The 20,621-nt window shown below is 37.3% G+C and overlaps 1 protein-coding gene across 5 annotated transcripts in view; it reads right to left on the bottom strand.

The window, feature by feature from the left end:
* The window catches only part of PHF14 (PHD finger protein 14), a 162,151-nt gene that overhangs the window by 132,857 nt on the left and 8,673 nt on the right, over nt 1-20,621 (bottom strand). For all 5 annotated transcript variants that reach the window (XM_063411509.1, XM_063411492.1, XM_063411478.1 and 2 more), the window contains 3 exons: nt 15,527-16,176; nt 11,163-11,307; nt 537-696 (listed from right to left, as the gene is read on the bottom strand). In XM_063411509.1, the coding sequence (XP_063267579.1) occupies nt 537-696; nt 11,163-11,307; nt 15,527-16,176 (955 nt within the window). The remainder of the gene's footprint in view (nt 1-536; nt 697-11,162; nt 11,308-15,526; nt 16,177-20,621) is intronic.

The raw sequence follows: 20,621 nt of genomic DNA on the forward strand, positions 1-20,621 counted from the left end.
AAAAAGAAAAAAGGACCAAACAAAACTGTGAAACCATGCAGCAAAACTAGTAACATTAAGAATAAATCAGACATCACTGATAATGCAGCTTTTGCCTTTAGTACAGATAATTAGTTATCATTATTAATGTACATCTTAATTTGTTCTCAAATGTGACAGGAATTAAAGACATCACAAGAATTAAACTGTTTATTCTCAAATTAGACCTGAATTCAATCCTAAAAAGAAGCAAAGAATATTCTCAAAAATCAGGAATATAATCTTTATCATTCTGAATAATCATAATATACTAAGTCTGTTTGAATACCTCTAGCACACCTTCAACAGAATTTTGTTATACTACTTTTTCCCAATACCCGGCATTACTGACCCAGTCCTTTGCTCTACTAAAATAAAAACATGTGGTTTTCCTCCCACTTACATCCGACTTCATAGTCAATAGACTTGAGCAGTCACGCTCTCCAGGTATAGGAAAAAACCTAATCTTTTAAAGGTAAGATGACATCAAACTCAAAACATCATTTATTCAGTCTTACCTGCCTGCATCAGTCTCCTTGAAGATCCCATCCTGGTTGGGACACAATTCACAGCTAGGTGTGACACCACATTTGCATGCATCACAAAACCAAGGCTCTGTGGAATTTTCTGATGCTGAACTCATGATAGAGTCACTCTCTCCATCAACACCATAGCAACCTACACATAGGACAAAAGGAAGATCAGTACAAGAAGAGAAAATTGAAAAAGAAGCCACTTGCCAGCTATGACTTCAGAAGGAAATACACATACATACAGAGCTGGGGGAACGATTCAAGAGAAATACTGAGATACTCAAGAAAACTTACTATATTTTATAATGTAAAATTTACATTTTAAAGCGAGTTTAATTCTAAAAAGTCACCCATTTCATGTAATTGTATTAGATTACAGTTAAAATACAAGTAAAAGAATGTTTTACTTCATTCTTCTAGCCACACTTGGTGTTTTTTCAGACTTTCCATTAGGAACTAAAATAAGAAAACAGTATTTGAAGCAACCAAAGATTTAAAAAAACTCAATGCTTTCTTTTTTTTTTTTTTGGAGTAAAGTCAAGATAAAAGCAACAAGCTCTTCTCCCTGAAAACAAACATTTTTTGGAGGGAAGGGCAGAGTGTTTGTGTATTCTTCTAGAGGTTCATTGCCTAGGCTGGGTACGGGTATAAAGTCTCTAAAGATCTTACCACATCTTGATTTCTAAATAGAGTAATTTATTTATACAAAAACACATATCTGAAGGCAGAGAGTTCTAAGAGCGGCCTTATTCTACAACCAGTTACAAACCTAGGCAAAGAAAGTCTGAACAAGACAATAACTAAAGCATAGAAATCTTAACACATACAACTCAAATGAGACAGCGAACAAAGCACAAGATTCCTAACAAACAAAGCTCTAATAAAACTATAGACAGAGCATATAATTCACAGCCTCAGGGTAAAGCAACCTCTTATTACTGTCTGCATTTTCAATCGCTGGGATCACATTAACAGAGAGGAATCGATCACAAATTTCAGACAGGAATCTCAGCCACAGGGATCGTAGTAACAAAAGGGACCCCGAAATTCCAAACCCACACAGAGCCCTCGGCCACAGGGACGCGGACGCAACGGGAAATCCCGAACCGCACAGAGCTCCCGTCCGGGGGATCGCAAGGGCAGTGGGGGCCCGAGCCACGCAGGGTTCCCGAGGGCAATGGGGGCCCGAGCCAAACAGGGTTCCCGTCCGGGGGACCGCGAGGGCAGATGGAGGGTCCGAGCCGCGCAGGGTTCCCGTCCGTGGGATCGCAAAGACAGTGGGGCCCCGGGGTCCCTCCCCACACAGAGTCCCCGACTGTCCCAACCAGCGCACCGGTAGTGAGTGCTGCAGGGGAAAAGGGGGGACCCCGGGGCCCAGGTCCCTTAGTGCGGGGACCGCGATGTATAATACCTTAAAATCCCGTCTCGGCTCTCTGTCAAGGATCGTTCCTCAGGTTGCAGAGAATGGAGGTTGGATCGATGGATCGAATTGATCAATCAATCGATGCCTCCACCTCCAACCCTGAGGCTTTTTATCCCAAATTGCAAAATGCATATTCATATTTTTTATCTACACACTAACCAATCTAGGTACAATTCTAAAGTTCGTAAAACTACGAAAAACAGTATCAGAACCTACGCACATAACATATCTATTAACGCAAAACACTATCTTGCTAGCCTGAAGTTCTATCTTGTTATTGTAAAAAACCTCTATCCTATCATATATGAAAAACTCTATCTTCCCTGCATAAAGTTTATACGAGTTACAAACAGCAGTCTACCCTATTTTTGTTATGTCTTTAAGTTTATACGAGTTACAGACAGCAGTCTACCCTATTTTTGTTATGTCTTTACTCTATCACTAGGCCTGAAGCTGTGTCCTTCTACACTGAACTAGGACTTAGGGCATGTAAAGCTTAAAGCTAAGGGTTAGATTTCTACTTTGTGCATTTAAAGCTTTTATATATTCTAATTTTTCTAAAGGCTTTAATTCTATCTCTGTACTTTTCACTCTCTGTGGAGGATCCATGGAAACATGGACTCCGACAGTTCATTATGTCAATAGAATCCAGTCAAATCTGCACTCCACTTTTCCACTTTGCATTCAGCATGCAAATCAACTACAAAAGAATTTACACATGAAATAAAAAACACTATTTACCTACTTTATGAGTTGTAGGACTGACCTTATGAGCCCTTGTGCAACTTCAAAACCAAAGTATAGTTTGTGGAACACAAACTCACAATTCTGAAACACCACACTGGTGACTGATGATGTATCTGGTTTTAAATTATGGCTAGGCTCCATCATTCATTCAGTTTGTCCATACCTCTTCAGTACAAGTAGGTATTCTTTATGATTGCTAAGGTGCCTACACATGCTTAATTACCACAAATTTAGGAAAACAGTGTCTTTAAAGTGATTAGCTATTTAAATTTTGCACAAGAGCAGGAGCTGTGTTAATACTACTGCAAATGACAAAAAGGAAAATATTAAATCACCACAAAACTGTTTTTTTCATATCCCACATTTTAAACATTTAGCTACTATTCAGTAAGTATTTAATTGTCAACACTTAAAACACAGTAAAGACTTTACTAAAAAGTTAAATGCAACTATTTATCAAATGCAGCAATCCAGTCAAAATTTGTGCTTTCAGAGCAGTAAAATTACTCAATTCTGCAATTAAACAGCAAGACGATTTTTTACTTTGTTTCATTACCCACTGGCTGTAATAAAATAGCAACAGTGCTCCATCTCCCCTTGCCACAGAAACAGAGGTCTGCATAGTACACTGAAACTACGTTCAGGAAATAAGCAACACTGCAGGAACCGCTTAAGAAATGCAGTCTTCCATTATAGAATGAGCCTCATCAAGAGGAATTAAAAAAAGATGGCAGAGTTTCTTTTTATAATAAACAGTGTCCTAGAATGAAAGGACAAGTAACATGCAGAAGTGCATTCACAGATAAATTTCATTAGGGATATACAAGAGCACATAGCTCATGCATAGGATCACTCCATCTTCCTTACAATGCGGTATCAGCTTTAAGCAACATTCCACAAAGTAATTTTTTTTAATTCTAATAACACAATTTTGAATAGATGCCAGCAAATCTCCTTTTCAGCAATAACACTAATGTACAAGCACACTGATATCACAGAGCTGATGAATCATTAACCTTTTAGTAATTCCTTCAGGCTTCTAAACATATTAACATTTTCTTAAAAGTACTTACTAAAAATTTCTTAACATTATAGATGCAGTAATACTATCCTCAATCCACACAGCAAAATAAAATCAGTTTCTTTCAAACACTGAGGCTTCAATTGAAAGTAATTAGATTTGCTTTTCTAGCCTACGTGCCATCAGTCTACTAAAATCAGAATGATGACTTCCCCAAACTGTCTTACCTTCATTCTGAAACAGTTGCTTTATTATACTTATCAGTCATTTATACCTGATTGTTTTTTATCCTTCCTCCTAGAAAATGACACAAATGTGCTGCAATTATTTCCATCCTTACTACACGCGTTGGTATTAAACATTATTTCTGTAACAATACAAATATATGTCCTTTTCCAAAGTGGGGGGGAAAAAGGCCGTATTTTTAACCCAATTTCTTTGCCCCAATTTGTATATAAATCTTCGTTACAGTTTTAAAGAGTTTAATATCTCTGACAGATATTTACTCTTTTACTTAAATGGCATTTAGCAAAAGCTGAACACCACACTGTTACAACAAAAAGGAGTGGTCTTTAGCTGGAGAAAACAGATCAGATTACCATTCATCATTGCTGATAAAAACATCAAAAGAATCTGGTCCACCACAAAGCTGAAGTAAAGGAAATCCAGCCTACAAGACTGCTGCTGACCTGGTGTACACTGCCAAATAGAGCTGCTGAACCAAAGCTGCAATACAAAACCTTGCTGGCCCTGAAGCTAGGTTTCAGAGAAGATATTTGTAATTGTTCTTCACTGACTTGTTGTAAGGCCAATTTCAGTATACGCCGAGGTCTAAAGAAATCATAAATAAAAATTAAATATATCATTTTAGTATACTTAAAAATGCTGAGTACAACAAAGGTTCAACTTACTACTACCTGCCTTTTTTTGCTATGCTGAAAAAATTACTTTGCTCCAATTAACAAAAATTTTTAAAAGTATTATTTTCATGACTTCAAAAATGCATAGGTATGCAAATACAAACCTGCTTATTAGCAAATCATTCCATCCTAGTATTAAGGGGCTACACTGAAATAAATTTAAAGTTGCTCAATCCAGCCATTATGAATGAATTATTGGGAATTGCTGGTGTTGTAACGCAAAGCAACCTAAGGGCTTGCTTAGTAAAAGCACCAGCAGGTAATCCTCAGGTTCCCTCTAGAAGTACCCCAATTGTACAGACAGTGTGACTACGTAAGGCCTGAAAGGACAACAGGGGGAAGGATACAGAACCTGTAAGAGACACGTTTGGTTCCAAGAATTACCACTGCACCTCTGACCTATTTGGCATTTAGTCAACATCTACCCCTTTGACTGGAAAACGCACTAAAGAAAATAAACTGTCTTTTAAACACTTTGCTTAAAATGCATGCTGCCTTTCCTTAACATTCACAAAAATTCTTAAGTCTAGGTTTTCAGAATAGCCCTAGGAGCTCCTTTTGAACTTAAGTTCATTAAATCCCCGGGTTTGTTTACTCTTAGATTACTGTATCATAATTCCATTTCTGTCACCTCTTTGAACACCATTAACACTAAACAATAAAACCAGTTTAGTATAATACCAACCTATGAATTTATATACATGAAATTCAAGAAGGTAAAATTTTCACACCACTTACTGTTCTGTTAATGGCATCTATATATTACAGTCAAGTTGTCTGTTGAATGTATACCATTATATACAGAAAACAAACTCTTTTATTCCCTGATTTTGAAGTAATTTTACTCCATCAGCAGCTTATATTTTCATATGATTGTCAATAAAAAGAAATTGCACACACTTTAAAATAATACCATTAAAACAATTGTTCTGAAATTTATACCACTGAGAGAAACAGAAATAGAGACCTAATTCTTGTCATGGCTGCAGCTGGTCCTCTGTTTCTCTAGGAAGGTAATTTTTTATCAAAGAGGATATCTGCATACACCAACTACATCTATGTATACTCTGAAACACAAGCTAAATGGGAAACTCTATGTTCAGTTCAGATCACAGTATTCAAAATATATTTCATTCAATTCTTAATTGGACCAACAATTTAAAATAAATGCATTAATAATTTCATGCATCATAAATTCAGAACAGTATTTTTATGTAGTAAATGGAGAGTAATGAAGTACACAATTTTGAAAAACTGATTTTTATACCAGACAGCAGCAGACCACAGTAAGGGGCAAAATTAAAATGCAAAAATGTTTTACTACACTGTAGAGCATATGGCAACTACACTATCGCTTTTAGCAAGAGAATTTTTACTCTTTTTACATACACATCAAAGTACAGGAAGAAACAAAGATAAGAGATGGAAAATAAACTGCTCAAAAAATGTAGAACTTTTCTCATTTAACTCATGGCAACTCACCCGAGGGCAACAACTGGCAAGCGTACTACCTACACTTGTGGCACATGCTACGATGTGTGCCAGGCTTCATCTTCAGACACACTGCAATCAAGATGTCAAAAAAACTGACAACACAGTTGGGGGTGTCCTGCCATTACGAGATCTTAGCACAAACACATTTATCCAAAATGACAGACTGGTGTATAAAGAAGACATACAGAATAAAAATTCTGAAAAGCAACTGTACAAATTCAGTAAGAAAGATTATTTTTCCCTTTTCTGGGGGAAGAGGGAGGATGTGACAAGGATAGGCTGATATGTGAAATGAGAACACATTTTTAATTGATGGACTTATGAACTAATTACAGGCTTTTCAAACTAACAGATGAATGCATCGTGTAAGAGTGGGTATGACATTAGCAGTACATGTATGCTACTTATGCAGTTTTAAAGGCAGTTAAAATTCAAACCAGTTATTTACTCCACTAAGCATAGATTTTTGGACACGTCTGCAGTGCAAAGACAGCTTTTGGACAAGTGATGCAGGCCATGCAGGTGATATGAACATCACACAGTAAACAGTTGTATTAGAAACAATTTCTCACAATCTCAAAACTCATCAGTAAGTCAAGTAAAGGTATTTATTAAGGGTCCATGACTTTAGGTCTGAATGAAAACTCCCCTCTAACTCTTGCCCATGTTGCTGCTTCCACATGAGTTCTGATAGAGTTGCTCCCAGATGAGCTGTCATCCCTCTTTTTCCATGGAAGACCTTATATAACAGCTCATTAATGCAAGAAAGCAACCCAACAGGAACACAACTGAACAGGCAGCTGCTGCACCAGTCCTCAAGAGGAAAAGGTGGTGGCACCAAATACTCAGGAGGGAGTCCTGGTGTCCAGAAGTAGGTTTGACTCAGAGCACTATTTTTTCAGCTAATGAATAACTTCACATTAAAACAGAGGCTGTCACAGAAAAACCTCATTAAGTCACCAGAAAGATTCTGTGGTGTCCACTTGAACAGAGCACCAAGGCATAAGTCAAGGGTGTAAGACCCCCTCTCTGTGAAGCAAAACAGTTTCTGTAATAGTCAACAAGGAGAAGGAGAAAATAAGGTCTTCAGCGGGAGAACAATCAAATTGTCAATATCATCATGTGGGACCCCGGGTGGAACACATGTAGGGTGTGAAAGGAGTACACTCCTTCAACATAGTTATTTACCATGCAACAGAGAAGAAAAGAAAACAAGCGCATTCAGAATACGACCTGAAATTGCATACAAAATTTATGAAGAAAACGCCTGTGATATTCCACCAGCTTGCTTTGCGCATTTTGGAATGAATCAGATTGCAGGAAATGGACATACTACTCTTCCTAAGTGCAGGTAAACATCACTGCATTGATTTCTATCCAATTCATAAATACAAGACTCTGCATTCAAGACTGTTCTCTGAAAAACTCAAATATTATAACAAATTTCTAGACACAGTATGATATCCACAGCCATAGCAATCTACCTCCTAAAGAAAATTTGAAAAATTAAAAGAAATTATTGGATTTCAATGTGTTTACAAAACATTACTCGCACATTACTGGAACTATTTTTCAAACTACCAAGCAGCTGCATATAAGACTACAAAGGACTATAAATACGGTCTATATCTATGATCTGGGTGTACATTTCCAAAGCACAGATCAAAGCTGATGCTATTAAGAGTAAACTTCGCTTTCATAAACATTAAAAAATAATTCTCAAGGTTGCAAAGCCCTGTTGACATGATTAGACAGGAACTACCTTTTCAACTAATTTTCAATTTACTTTGGAAACCTGCAGAGTTGAACGATTAGGCCAACAGGACCAAAAAGTAACTGTTGCATTGAGTTTTGGTTTTGACTGCAACTTCTTAACCATAGGCTATCTTTATGTATTACTTGTGCATTCCGAAGTAAATAGCCAGTCAGTGACCACCAGACAGGAGTGCAGAAATCTCCAAGTCATTCAACAGATGTGTATATATAAGATAACTAGAACAAACTAAGTTTCAAAGTTTCCAATTTTTTTATAACTTCTGCTTTTGGCTGGGGTGGAATTAATTTTCTTCATAGCAGCTAACGTGCGGCTGTGTTTTGGATTTGTGCTGGACATAGTGATGATAATGCAGAGGTGTTTTTGTTATTGCTGAGCAGGATGAGCACAGAGCCAAGGCCTCTTCTATTTCCCCTACTGCCACACCAGCAAAGAAGTTGGGGGTGCGTGGGAGGTTGGGAGGAGACACAGCCAGGACAGGTGATCCCAAATGACCACAGCAATATTGCAGACTGTATGACATCATGCTCAGTGTACAAAGAGAGGGGAAGAAGGAGGAGAGGGGGGATGTTACTGGTGACGGTGTTTGTCTTCCCAAGTAATCGTTACGTGTGATGAAGTCCTGCTCTCCTGGAGATGGCAGAACAGCTTCCTGCCCATGGGATGCAGTGAATTAATTCCTTGTTTTGCCTTGCTTGTGTATATGGTTTTTGCTTTCCCTATTAAATTGTCTTTAACTCAACTCACAAGTTTTCCAGCTTTGACCTTTCAAATTCTCTCCTGATCCTGCTGGTGAGGGAGTGAGTGAGTGAGTGGCTGTGTTTGGCTTGGTGGCTGACAAGGGTTTAAACACAACAGTAATATTGTTTTTTGCTGCAAGCAATTATTTAAACAAATTACTGAAAAAAGCTCAGATTTAAAACAGTACTTGCCCTTACTTATCATTATAAAATATCTAAGTACAGAAAAACATAGAAAATTAAATGCCCGTTTCCATTGAAACTATATTCATACATATCTAGTAATGAAACATATACATAAAGTGTCAAGTAAAACTCCAAATTGTTCAGCTTCAATTTGTTGCTGTGAAATTTGCATTTTTATCACAGTCATCAATTACTTTCACATACACAACTTGCTTATTTTCCTCTAAGACTTCACGTATTCAAACAGAACTTTATAACTGCTCCATATACACTTTCAAGTATTTATTATTAAAATGAATTGCAAAGAGCTAACTAAACAATCAACCATGAATGTGGAAAATTAACCAACATCTATAGTCAATTATTTGGTACACACTTCAGAACTTATCAGAACAAACTATCAAATTAAATATTTTGAATTAACCTATTTTACTTTGTTGCAATGACAACAAAAGAAACACACCCTGCACTCTTTGTATCAGTGGGACTACAGGGAATCTTTGCTCAGAACACAGTATAAAGAATAGCAGCAATTACTTCTAAACAGATTTTGAACCGCTAAAATTCCAGTGACTTTTGAACTATGGAACTACTTTCCTCTAGAGGAAAGCCAGGTATAATCTTACTTCTGTAGGGACAGAAGTTAGTAAACTAAGCAAAATGGGAAAGTGATCTTTTGGGGATTTTTAAAGTACTCCTCTTGAATAAAAAATTAATTTGCCATCATTTCATTCTAAAGTGGCAGAGGATCATTTTTCTATCACAATCATTCTTCACTTCAGCAATCATTACAATCATTAAATAAATCTTATGGAAGAATTTTCAGGGAGCTCCACACCTCCTGAAATCACATATATTCTGCACACTACTTTCCAAAAAACTTCATGGATACAGAAGAAGGAATTCTGCAAGACACAAATTTAGGAGCCTAACACTTCTAATAAGGCAGTAAGACTTGACTAATGCCCTCAAAGGCACTTGCAGTGTGATCCAGATCATCATAAAATAGGTCAACTGATCTGCTCTCTAAGCAACATTGATAGTAGGGATCAGCTCTTCAAAAGACCACAACAGGTTCAGGAGTTAAAAGTCCCTACATGGACACACAATGCAAGGCGTGAGTGACAATGGTGACAGACAGAAAGACAAATGACAGAAAGACAGGCAGACAAATGACAGACGGAAATCCCATCCTCAGCTTCCTAACTGATGTCATGCAAAGACCTGAACTACATCCCAGTGCGTGAAAAATACTGTTTTGAAACAGTTTTCTGTCTTGTATGAGAAAACTGAAGTATGAGCATGGGATTTATAAAACTACTTCCTACCTAGAAAGACATTTTAAACAGGTTAAAAAAAAAAAAAATGAAGGCAGTCATTAAATAAATGACTTATACATTTCTGAAGAATGAAAGCCTATTTTTTTTTTATTTCAAGAACTGAAGTAGTTTAATTTCATTTTCCTGGGAAAACTTAAAAAACAAAGGGTGAAGTCCTAAAATAGTGCAGGATAGGAGGAAAAAAGCCGCAACCTGGAAAAAAGTGTTTTGTTTTTTAACAAAAGAGGTATGTCTCTGTCTCCCCTACTTTCCAACTTCAAGAGAAAGAGCAACAACACACAATACAGAATCATCTTCCATGTAAAGCTGTTAAAATTCCATACATTTACCTAAATTATTACTGGAGGATTTCTGTAAAACCAGATCACCTGCATTTATTACACACACATAGTCCAGATTTTGAAGGAATTAGCAAAACAACTTGAGTATGTTCTAACTTCAAAATCCCCCTGTTTCAAAATGTCAGTAAAAATGATGAGGAAGTTCAAGACTAGCTGTTTTCACTTATAAACAAATGCCACTGAGAATACCTTTTTCTTCCCCTTCTCTCTGCCATTTTGGTACAGCAAAAATATAGGTGAAATAACCTTTCCTTTTAGAAGGCCTGCTAGTCTCATTGTCTTATATCCCAATTATGCAATCAAATTCATATACTGAAATAGGTATTAACAGAATTAAGACATTAACAGAATATCCTAAAGCACTGAAAGTACAGTGTATAACCCAAATATTTGCAGACTATCATTCATTGTATCAGTATCTGTAGACTATGTCCCATTCCACAGATTCTTTTATTTGTTTTGCCAAGTAGAAGATGGGTGTTAACACCACTAAAACAGATCAATGCAGTATTACAAAAAATATCCCCCAGCACTGAAAGATTTTTTTTGAAGAAAGTAGGTCAAAATTTTATTAAAAGCAAAGCATAAGTTTTCTTCCTGTAACAAGAATGAAGGGTTGTATTACCTTCATGCACTGTTATTCCACAGTTGTCACACTGGATTATTTCATCAGCATCTTCACTGTTATCTCCAAGACAAACGCAACAAATCAAAATATGGTCCATTTTCTGGGAACTCCAATTTTGAGACTTCTCAAGGATCAATGAGTCCTAATATTGAAAAATGGAGACACATAGATTATGCTAGGAACTTCAATTTTATTTAAAGCAAGCAGAAGATCTGTTATTTGCTCAATTTTTGAACAACAATCAAAAAACCATGGAACAGTTTCAAAAAGCTAGAAGCTTCTCTGTTGTCAAAGTGCTCAAACACTTCCTTCATGAATACAAGAGCTGGGATGTATGGATCTCAGTGCAATCTGTAGACCTGTTAAGATCCAGAGGTCAGGGGAGAGTCACTTCCTGAACACAGAAACATATGTCTGAACCATTTATATTCTACTAATTGGAATACCTAATAATCATTTAAAATCAAAATTTAAAAAAAAGGCCAAAGGTGACTTTCAAATTTTCCAACATTCAGAAAAGTTGCTTCATCTTCTTAAAATTCAAAAAGCACATGGATCTGAAAAAGCCAAGAATACACAGCTAATAGGAGCCTGTCAAGTTTTTACTTACATAAAATATAACAAATTATCAACTCTGTATGGTTTTGTTCTAATGCAAATTTACGTGCATCTGTCCAAAACCATATGATTTATTAAAACTATATGTTCTTCTGATTATATACAAAAGTAAGAATTTGCCCTGTTCTGGCAAACTACAATATGAACCACGGCTCTTAAACAGATTGTGAGTTTTCATGGGGAATTTTTCTAAGAAAACACAGAGAAGTGCTTCATAAACCAAACAAAATTATACGTAAAAATAGTTTTCTTAATAAACACTGTCTTCTTACTATTATCATTGTGACACGGAGCCACTGTTTCTTCTGCAGTTTCACGGCCTCCATACATATTCACTTTTTTTTTATACTTGAGCTTGAACTACCTTTATTGGTAATATGAAGGCATATAAGGAAGCATTAAAGTAAGCACAACAGTGGAAAAAACCCCACTGCGGTACAAAAAAACAGCAATAGTTTCAAAGTAGAGGCTCAGAGTTTAATGGTACCATTCAAAATGTCAAAGATGCAAAAATACTCCCAAATCACTGCAGCATCCAAAAAAAGAAATTAAGGTGAAAGATGCCCTCTCACGTATTTTTTTTCTAATTCCAACCCCCCATTTATAAATACAGCACCAATACTATGCCTAAGGCAACATGAGCCCATGTAGAAGTAGAAAAGAACATTCACAGAGTCACACTGCTTACAGGAAGGCAACTAACTGTGAAAAATAGAAGATTCTCTGATACAGAATTCAGACTTATGGAGCACCTTTTCCAACATCCTCCTTTTAGGACAAAGCATTTTGAGGAAAGCAATAAACTTGGACATTACTGCAGCCCATAATTACTCAAAATATTCGTGTTTAGCTTACCATTCACATCACAAATAGGAAAATGGCAGTGGATGCTCCCTAACTTAGACACATTAACTGTGCTATGGCACAGATTTGTCCAATGGATGTCACAATTCTACAAAGATAGCTTTTTTGGACAGTACTTTTGATTTAAACTGTTATTTGGCTTCACTGAGAGAAGTTTAAAAGACATTGGTAATCTCTACTGCTATAGAAGCCCAAGGTCTGGCAATTAAAAAAAAAACAAAACAAAGTATTACTTTAAATTAAGAAATGGAAATGCATTGTAAAAAACACAGAAATAACATTAGCTGTCTAGGCAGAGAGAACATATGTAAACATGGACCAAAAAAAACCTGAACAAACAAACAATGATGAAAGGGTTTCAAATTTTTGCTCTAATGTTAGGATCCCCAGCCATTAAGGTTCATGGCACGTGAAGACAGCTACCAGGTCAAAGCAAGCAGCTGGGCAACTTATTTTTTATGCAGGCATGGTGAGGGAGCAATCTGGAAAGTGTGCTGCTCTCCTCTGCTTTTAGTCTACGTAAGCATCTGAGAGACTCATCCAAAACACAGAAACTTCTACATATAATGGTGACTGCTGCAACTCCTGAACGAGTTCTGCTCCTACTGAAGTGGGAGAAACTATTTCAGCTGCATCACTATGTAAATCTCATTTCAGTGGTGCTAATGAAGAAAGTGAGCATTTCAAGCTATATGCCCATAGACTTTTAACTGTAAAGAGAAAAAAATTAAAAATACAATAACCTCCTCATTGAGAATGGAAGAGTCCTATTAAAGTGGTAATAATTATTATATAATTATATAATAAAACAGAAAAGCACCATTTACCTACTAATGATGCTTGAGTTCAAGAAAGAAAGCTAGGTTTGTATACTGTGCATAATACAATAGAAAAGTACGTAGTACTTAATTACAGCACATGCTAAAATAAAGTATATGCATAATTCAAAAAACTTTTGTAAAATGTAAACAAATAAAAATCACAGGGAAACAAGAACCAAACAACTCCTCCCCAACTCCCTCCCCAGTTTCCATCTTCCAAAAATAAGCAAAGGAAAGAAAGAAAGAAAGAATGTATATAAAGACACTATAATATGTTCAGAACTAATTACCTGGATATTCTTTCCTAAATTTATTATGGATCTGAACATCTAAGACCTGTTTTCTAAGAACTCAGTTTCTGCAATGTGATGAGATTTTGGTAGATGTGTCTGCTAGATAAAACTTTCCTTTTACTCCTTTTTCCTTTTTTACTAATTTAAAATATTGTAGCAGTGGAGAATATACTGTTACAATAAAATATATTGAGTATCGGAAACCTGAAAATTACAGTTTATAATTCAGTCTGTAGATACTCACTTTTGCAAAACCTCTGGATAAAGACCTACTCATAAACAGTACAGCACTTTAGATGCAATATATTATCAGTTACAAAATTATAATTTGAACTTCAGATTTTCAAATCTTGATTTTATGTTCTGATCACTGTTCTAAATCTAAGGCAAGAATAGAATATTATACCCATGCATACTAAGAAGCTCCAAAGAAGATAGATCAGAGACAGCTCTGGGTTTCTGAAATAGGTCTGTTCCTCCAAGCCATTGGAAATTAAACTGAAGAATACATCACTAAGAATGTAGCCACACATCTCACTTCTGACACAGGAAGTAACTCTGAAAGAAAACTGCCTCTCTGTTTCAAGTTCTGAACATTAGTATTGGTAGAGAACTTTCAGCTCCTAAGCCAAGAAAATGCAGGTTATAATACTAAAATCACAGAGTCTGATAAGGAAAGAAGATGCCTATACAAAAAGTTAAAAAAGAAAAAGAACCCAAACAAATCACGCCTTTTTTCCAATCCCAATTATTACTAGAAGTTAAAACATCACAGCTCACTTGCAATAGTATATAAATAGAAATATATATAATACCTATGGACCAAATCCAAACTCTATTTAGTCCCCTGCCATTTTACACATTTAAACTAAGTTTAAAGGGAACATTAGAACTTTAAATAATGTCAGATCACTACCAATTCTCAAATGTTATGTTGACATTGTGATTACATCCTGAAAACTGACTATTGATTTTATAGCAATTATTTTTATTTTCAGAATTTTGCTATTGAAGAATATGAAGTCAGCCATAGTGACAACTGGTATCTTAATTTTTCCACAGGCACAATCTTCAAGGCAACTGTAATTGTGCATAGGGGAAAAAAGGTTACTTTATTAAACACTTATATAAATAATATTCACATTCTGTAATCAGAAGATATTTAATATTAACCATAATACCCAAATGCTTTTAGTATGGTAAGAAATTAGTTTATTTGTGACTATTATAAGCAAATCCAACATAAATTATCATAATTATTCTATTTGATTTTAAACCTAAAACCTAATTTTTTTACTTAAAATTCTTCTATAAGTGAACTTTGTTCAGACTTTGATGTTTGTCACAAACAGGGCAAAAAATAATGCCTCATTCATCTATTTTATGATTATGTCACAGATCCTTTTAACTTTCATAATATGACAGATATACAACATTTACACTAAAACAGAACTAGAAGTCTCACTAACATGTTGGTTTGCATACTGGACCTCCTATTTGTTTTCGTACTAACCCAATCTCTGTAATGCCAAGAGAAGCCCCACTATTGACTTTAGTGGCATTAGATTGGTCAAATGGTCCAAGTAAGGTTATTTAATATGCAGTGCCTATTTAGCATAATTTTTCCTGCTTCACTTATTATTCATTTATTATTGTGTGAACACTAGTCCAGCCAATCAGTTTAACTTTTAATACTAATAGAATAGTTACTGGGGAGTAGTTTCCATATGTCAACAGATATATTATAGAAAGTTGGTTGCACTACCTCATTACTCTTGCTTTGTGAAAGAGCCAGGCTATCATTTGTCAATTCCTCATCATCTGCATTATTCCTGTTAAGAACTTTACTCTTCTTCTTCTTGGATCCTCCATCACTAGCCGTGCTGCTATTATCTTCTTCATTACCTTCCTCATCATTGTCATCCTCATCACTCCCACTCCCGTCATCTTCATCATCTTCATTATCTCCATCACTCCCCTCTTTCTTCAGTGCATTCTTCCCTTTTTTTTTCTCAGCAGTAGGCCGCCAGTCATTGTCATCTTCACTGTCGTAGTCATCCATATCATTCAGTTCTTCCATTGATACAAAATCCAGCAGAGGTCGGTTCCTGCGCAAATTCCATTTTTTTGGTTCATTTGTTTGTTCCTCAGCCACAGCATCAGGTTCAGCTGCTTTCTCCTTCTCTTTCTTCTTTTTTGGCTTTTCTTCTTCTTCTTCTTGCTCTTTCTTTTCAGTCTTAATTACATCTTTGTCTGCTGTTGGCACTTCTTCTTCAGTGGAGGTTTTTGGCTGTTGCTCTTCTACTTTCTCTTCTGCCGGTTCCTCCTCCAAGATATTTTCTTCTGATTCAGTACAGGAACCTTCACCACTGTCCTTAGATGCATCTTCGCTCCCATGACCACTTCCTTCAGAATCTGTTGAGCATATGAAAATTTAAAAAAAGTTCCGACATAAATGTACCCCCAAAAATAAAATCTCTTGAAGCAAGTTGTTAAACAAAAGAATGATGCATGTTCCTCCCTCATAAGGTATTCCACCTATTTTTTCAGCTGGTTTCCAAATATTGCTATTTCGAGTGCTATGTTGAGAATCTGTTAAACATGAGTGCATTTTAAGATGCCAAAAAAAAGATGGTAGAACTTATTAAATGAGCACTATATGCTCCTTTGAACTGCAGCTCATATTAACAAAAAGCAGTAGCACAGAGTAATTTCCATGTGAAGTCACATCTTAAAGAAAGAGCATTCCAGTTTTTAATTTCTGGAGGTGTTTTCTACATCTTCAAAATAAAATAACTATCCAATAGAAGAGGCTTGAAATTACAAAATTAAGAGTTTGCATAACTAGTTCTAATAATAATATGGATAATCCCACACCTTCATTTTTAATTTATCTTTGTTTTTCTGGGTTTCAGGGCTCTTTTTAATTTCCAAGGTTAGTTCACTTATTAATCCCACAAAACTATGCCTCATTCAGCACCGCAGCTGCACTACAATGCATTAACCGTACACCACTCATATGGTACTGTTTTGTGTGTACTCACTATTTCATTAATTAACACATGCCAACATGAGCAACAGAAAAGAATTAAGATTTTCATATTAAAAAAGAGACATTTTTGCTAGAAAGTACATGTAAAAAATATTGAAAAATTACAAGTGAACTTGTTAAACTTTTTATAAACAGCATCCACTTTGTTATCACTCCTTTTATATGGACCTACTGATTTTGATTCATAATACTGTTTTAAGGAAGGAAAATCCAGAAAATCTTTAAAAAATTTTAAAAAGAAAATATAGATTCTTGATCCAATGCAGAGATCAACTAAGTGGCTACAGTTTTCAGTTGGATCAAAGCCATCACCAAATTCTTGATCCACTGTCATATAGACAAAAGATGAAACATGTTGATGCTTGCAAATTAAAAAAACCAACATCCTAACTGTTTTAGTTACAACCCAAAAATCTCCACCACTTGGTATCACCTTACAGAGAAAATTTCTCTGCACACTCAGCTCTATACAAATCCAAACAAACAGGCACTGAGGTAGGTGTGCACAGCATGTCATTTCATGGGGCACTTTTTTCCACCCCAAAGAACACTGCCAATGATTAGCCAGTTGTTACTTCAATATAATGCTCAGTTTTGCCTTTTTCTGCATGTAGAAGATTTGACAAAGAAAGTCTGTAAGTGCTACTATTACTGATCAGGACATCAAAGCTACCTATCCCCTTACAAGCTAATAGAAACTACAAGTTTCCAACATATGCTCTAACATTTAGAGATCTAGAAAAAACACAGGGTTTTTTTACAGTCTTTGAGAAAAACATAATTCAGTCATTTCTCCACACCTATTAGCCTTAATTGTAGCAATCAAAGTACAAGATAATTAAGTTTTGAAAGAGTAGAATATGAGTCAGGCATACACAAGAAATAAAACCAATATTAACTAACATGCAATCCAAAAAATTGTTTTCAAGTTGCAATAATTTATTTGGCTACAGAATCCCAGGATGGGTAGGGTTGGAAGGGACCACAGTGGGTCATCCCAGAGCAAACTGGCCAGGATTGCATCCAGACAGTTCTTGTATATATTCTGAATATCTCTAGTGAGGAAAACTGCACATCATCTCTGGACAATCTGCCCTAGTGCTCGGTCACCTGCACACTAAAGAAGTTTTACCTCAGTTTCAAGCAGAACTTCCTGTACATCATTTTCTGCCCGCTGACTCTTGTCCTATTGCTTGGCACTGAAAGAGCCTGGTCCATCCTCAATACCCTCCTTTCAGACACTGATAGGTATGGATGAGGTGCCCTCTCAGCCATCTCTTCTTAAGGATGAACAGTCTTAGTTCTCTCAGCCTTTCCTTGTTCAGAGAGTACCTCCACAGAAGGATCACAAAAATGGGGAGAAGGCTACAACACTCCATGAAGACGGGCTCCAAGAGTTGGGGTGGCTCAGCTTGGAGAAGAGAAGGCTCCAGGGAGAATACAGCTTAGAAGAGAGAGTTTTTTACCCAGGCCTGTGGTGACAGAAAAAGGGGAACCAGGGGAACTGAAAGAGGGTAGGGTTTAGGTTGGACACAAGAAACTTCTCAATGATCACAGTGAGTCACTGGAACAGGTTGTCCAGGGAACATGCAGGTCCCCTATCACTGAAAATATTCAAGGCCACGTGGAATGGGGCTTTAAACAATCTGGCCTAAAGAAAGAAGTTTCTCTTACCAAGGGAGGGGGTTGGCTCAGACTACCTTTAAAGGTTTTTTGATCATGGGTTAGTTTATAGGATACCAGGCCTGCTGGCAACAGACAGGGCACACCAGATACAAAGAGGGGGGAAAAGGATCTTTGCATAGGAGTTAGCAGGGCTCACTTGAAGACTAAACTAGATTTGAAGGGGGAAAGGAATAAACCCAGGTTCCCTAGAGATGGCTGGGGGCAGCACACTGCTGTTTGGGGGACAACATCCTAAAAAGGTCCTTTGGCCTGTCACCTCAGCGGAATGGATGTCCCCACAGTAGTAAAGACACAAGGGTTATTATGTGTTAGAAAACATGGACACAACTGAAAACAGTCATTGTAAGACTTAGGGCTTGTTCCCTCAAAAGGTTGGTGAGATCAATAGCCCAGCTGAAGTGTCTCTACACCAATGTACACAGCACAGGCAACAAACAGGAGGAGCGGAAAGCCACTTAGCAGCAGTAAAAAAACTATGATATATGTGCCACCCATGTAGACATGAGTTAACATGGACAGCCAGAGTGCTACACTGGATGCCTATAAACTCTTCAGAAGGAACAGGCAAGGAAGGAGAGGTGGTGGGCAGCCCCATATATTAGGGAGTGTTTTGACTGTCTAGGGTGTAATGACAATGCAGTTTAAGGGTAAGACTCAGAAGAAAGTCCAACAAGGCAATACAGATGGGAGTCTGTTAAAGAGCACCCAACCAGGATGAAGAGGATAGTGGAATAGTCTATAAGCAGCTGGGAGAGGTCTCACAACCACCAGCCCTCATTCTCATAGCAGACTTCAATTTACCATGTCTGCTGAAAACATAATACAGCAGAGAGGAACTGGTCCAGAATGTTCCAGGAGCATGTGGAAGATAACTGCCAGACACAGAAAATGAAGGAGCCTACTAGTGAAGACTCCCCACAGGACCTGTTATTTGCGACCAGAGAAGAACTTGTGGGTGATGTGATGACTGGAAGTGTTTTGGGCAGACCAAACTTGAAATGCTAATTTCCAGTTCTCAGAGAAGCAAGCAAGGGGGTCAACAGAACTTCTATCCCAGACTTTCAGAGAGGTGGCGCCCTGTTGAGAGGCATGGCCAGGAGGCTCTCTTGAGAGGCAGTACAGGAAGGCTGGACATTCTTCAAGGACATTTTAAAAGACAAGCTAGCAGTGAGAAAGATCGATGTGCCTCAACAGAGAGCTGAGAGCTGTGACTGGAACTCAGAAGAACAAGGAGAATTTAAGGTTTTTGGAAGAAGGCGTAGGCAACTCAAGAGGACTACAGGGATTACATGAGGGAGAAAATTAGAAGGGCCAAAGACCAACTAGAATTTAATCTGACTACTGCCATAAAATATAATAAATACATAATCAACAAAAGGAAGGCTAAAGGCAATCTCCACCCTTTACTGAATGAGGAAGGAAACAGTGCCAAAGGATGAGGAAAAGTACTTCATGCCTTCTTTGCCTCAGCCTTTAACAGCAAGAGCCATTGTTCTCTGGGTATCCCCCTAAACTAGAAGACAGACACAGGGAGCACTATGAAGCACCCATAATCCAAGGGCAAATGGTCAGTGATCAGACACACACAGGTCTGTAGGCCCAAATGAGCCACATTAAATCATTTACCAGCAATCCTGGCTAACCAGGGAGGTCTCAGATGATCAGAAGTTTAAAAAATGTGATACCCATCTGCAAGAAGGGTCAGAAGGAAAAACTTCAGTCAGTCCCACCAGCCTGACCCTAAAAAGTCATGAAGCACATCATCTTGAATGCCATCAAGATGACGAAGCACTCCAGACTGGGGGCAGAGGGGATGGAAAGCTGCCAGGTGGAAAAGGGTGTGGGCAGCTGGTTGACATTTGGCTGAACAAGACCCAGCAACGTGGCCAAGAAGGCCAATGGCTTCCTAGCCTGTACCAGCAATAGCGTGGCCAGTAGGACCAGAGCAGTGATTGAGCCCCTGTACTCGGCACTGATGAGGCCACACCTCAGATCTGTGCCCAGTTCTGAGCTCCTCACTTCAAGAAAGACATTGAGGGGCTGGAGTGTGTCCAGAGAAGGACAATGGAGCTGGTGAAAGGTCTGGAGCAGAAGTCTGGAGAAAAGGAGGCTCAGGAAAGAC

The sequence above is a fragment of the Prinia subflava genome, chromosome 1 (assembly GCF_021018805.1).
Source record: "Prinia subflava isolate CZ2003 ecotype Zambia chromosome 1, Cam_Psub_1.2, whole genome shotgun sequence".
In the NCBI taxonomy this organism is placed as follows: domain Eukaryota; kingdom Metazoa; phylum Chordata; class Aves; order Passeriformes; family Cisticolidae; genus Prinia; species Prinia subflava.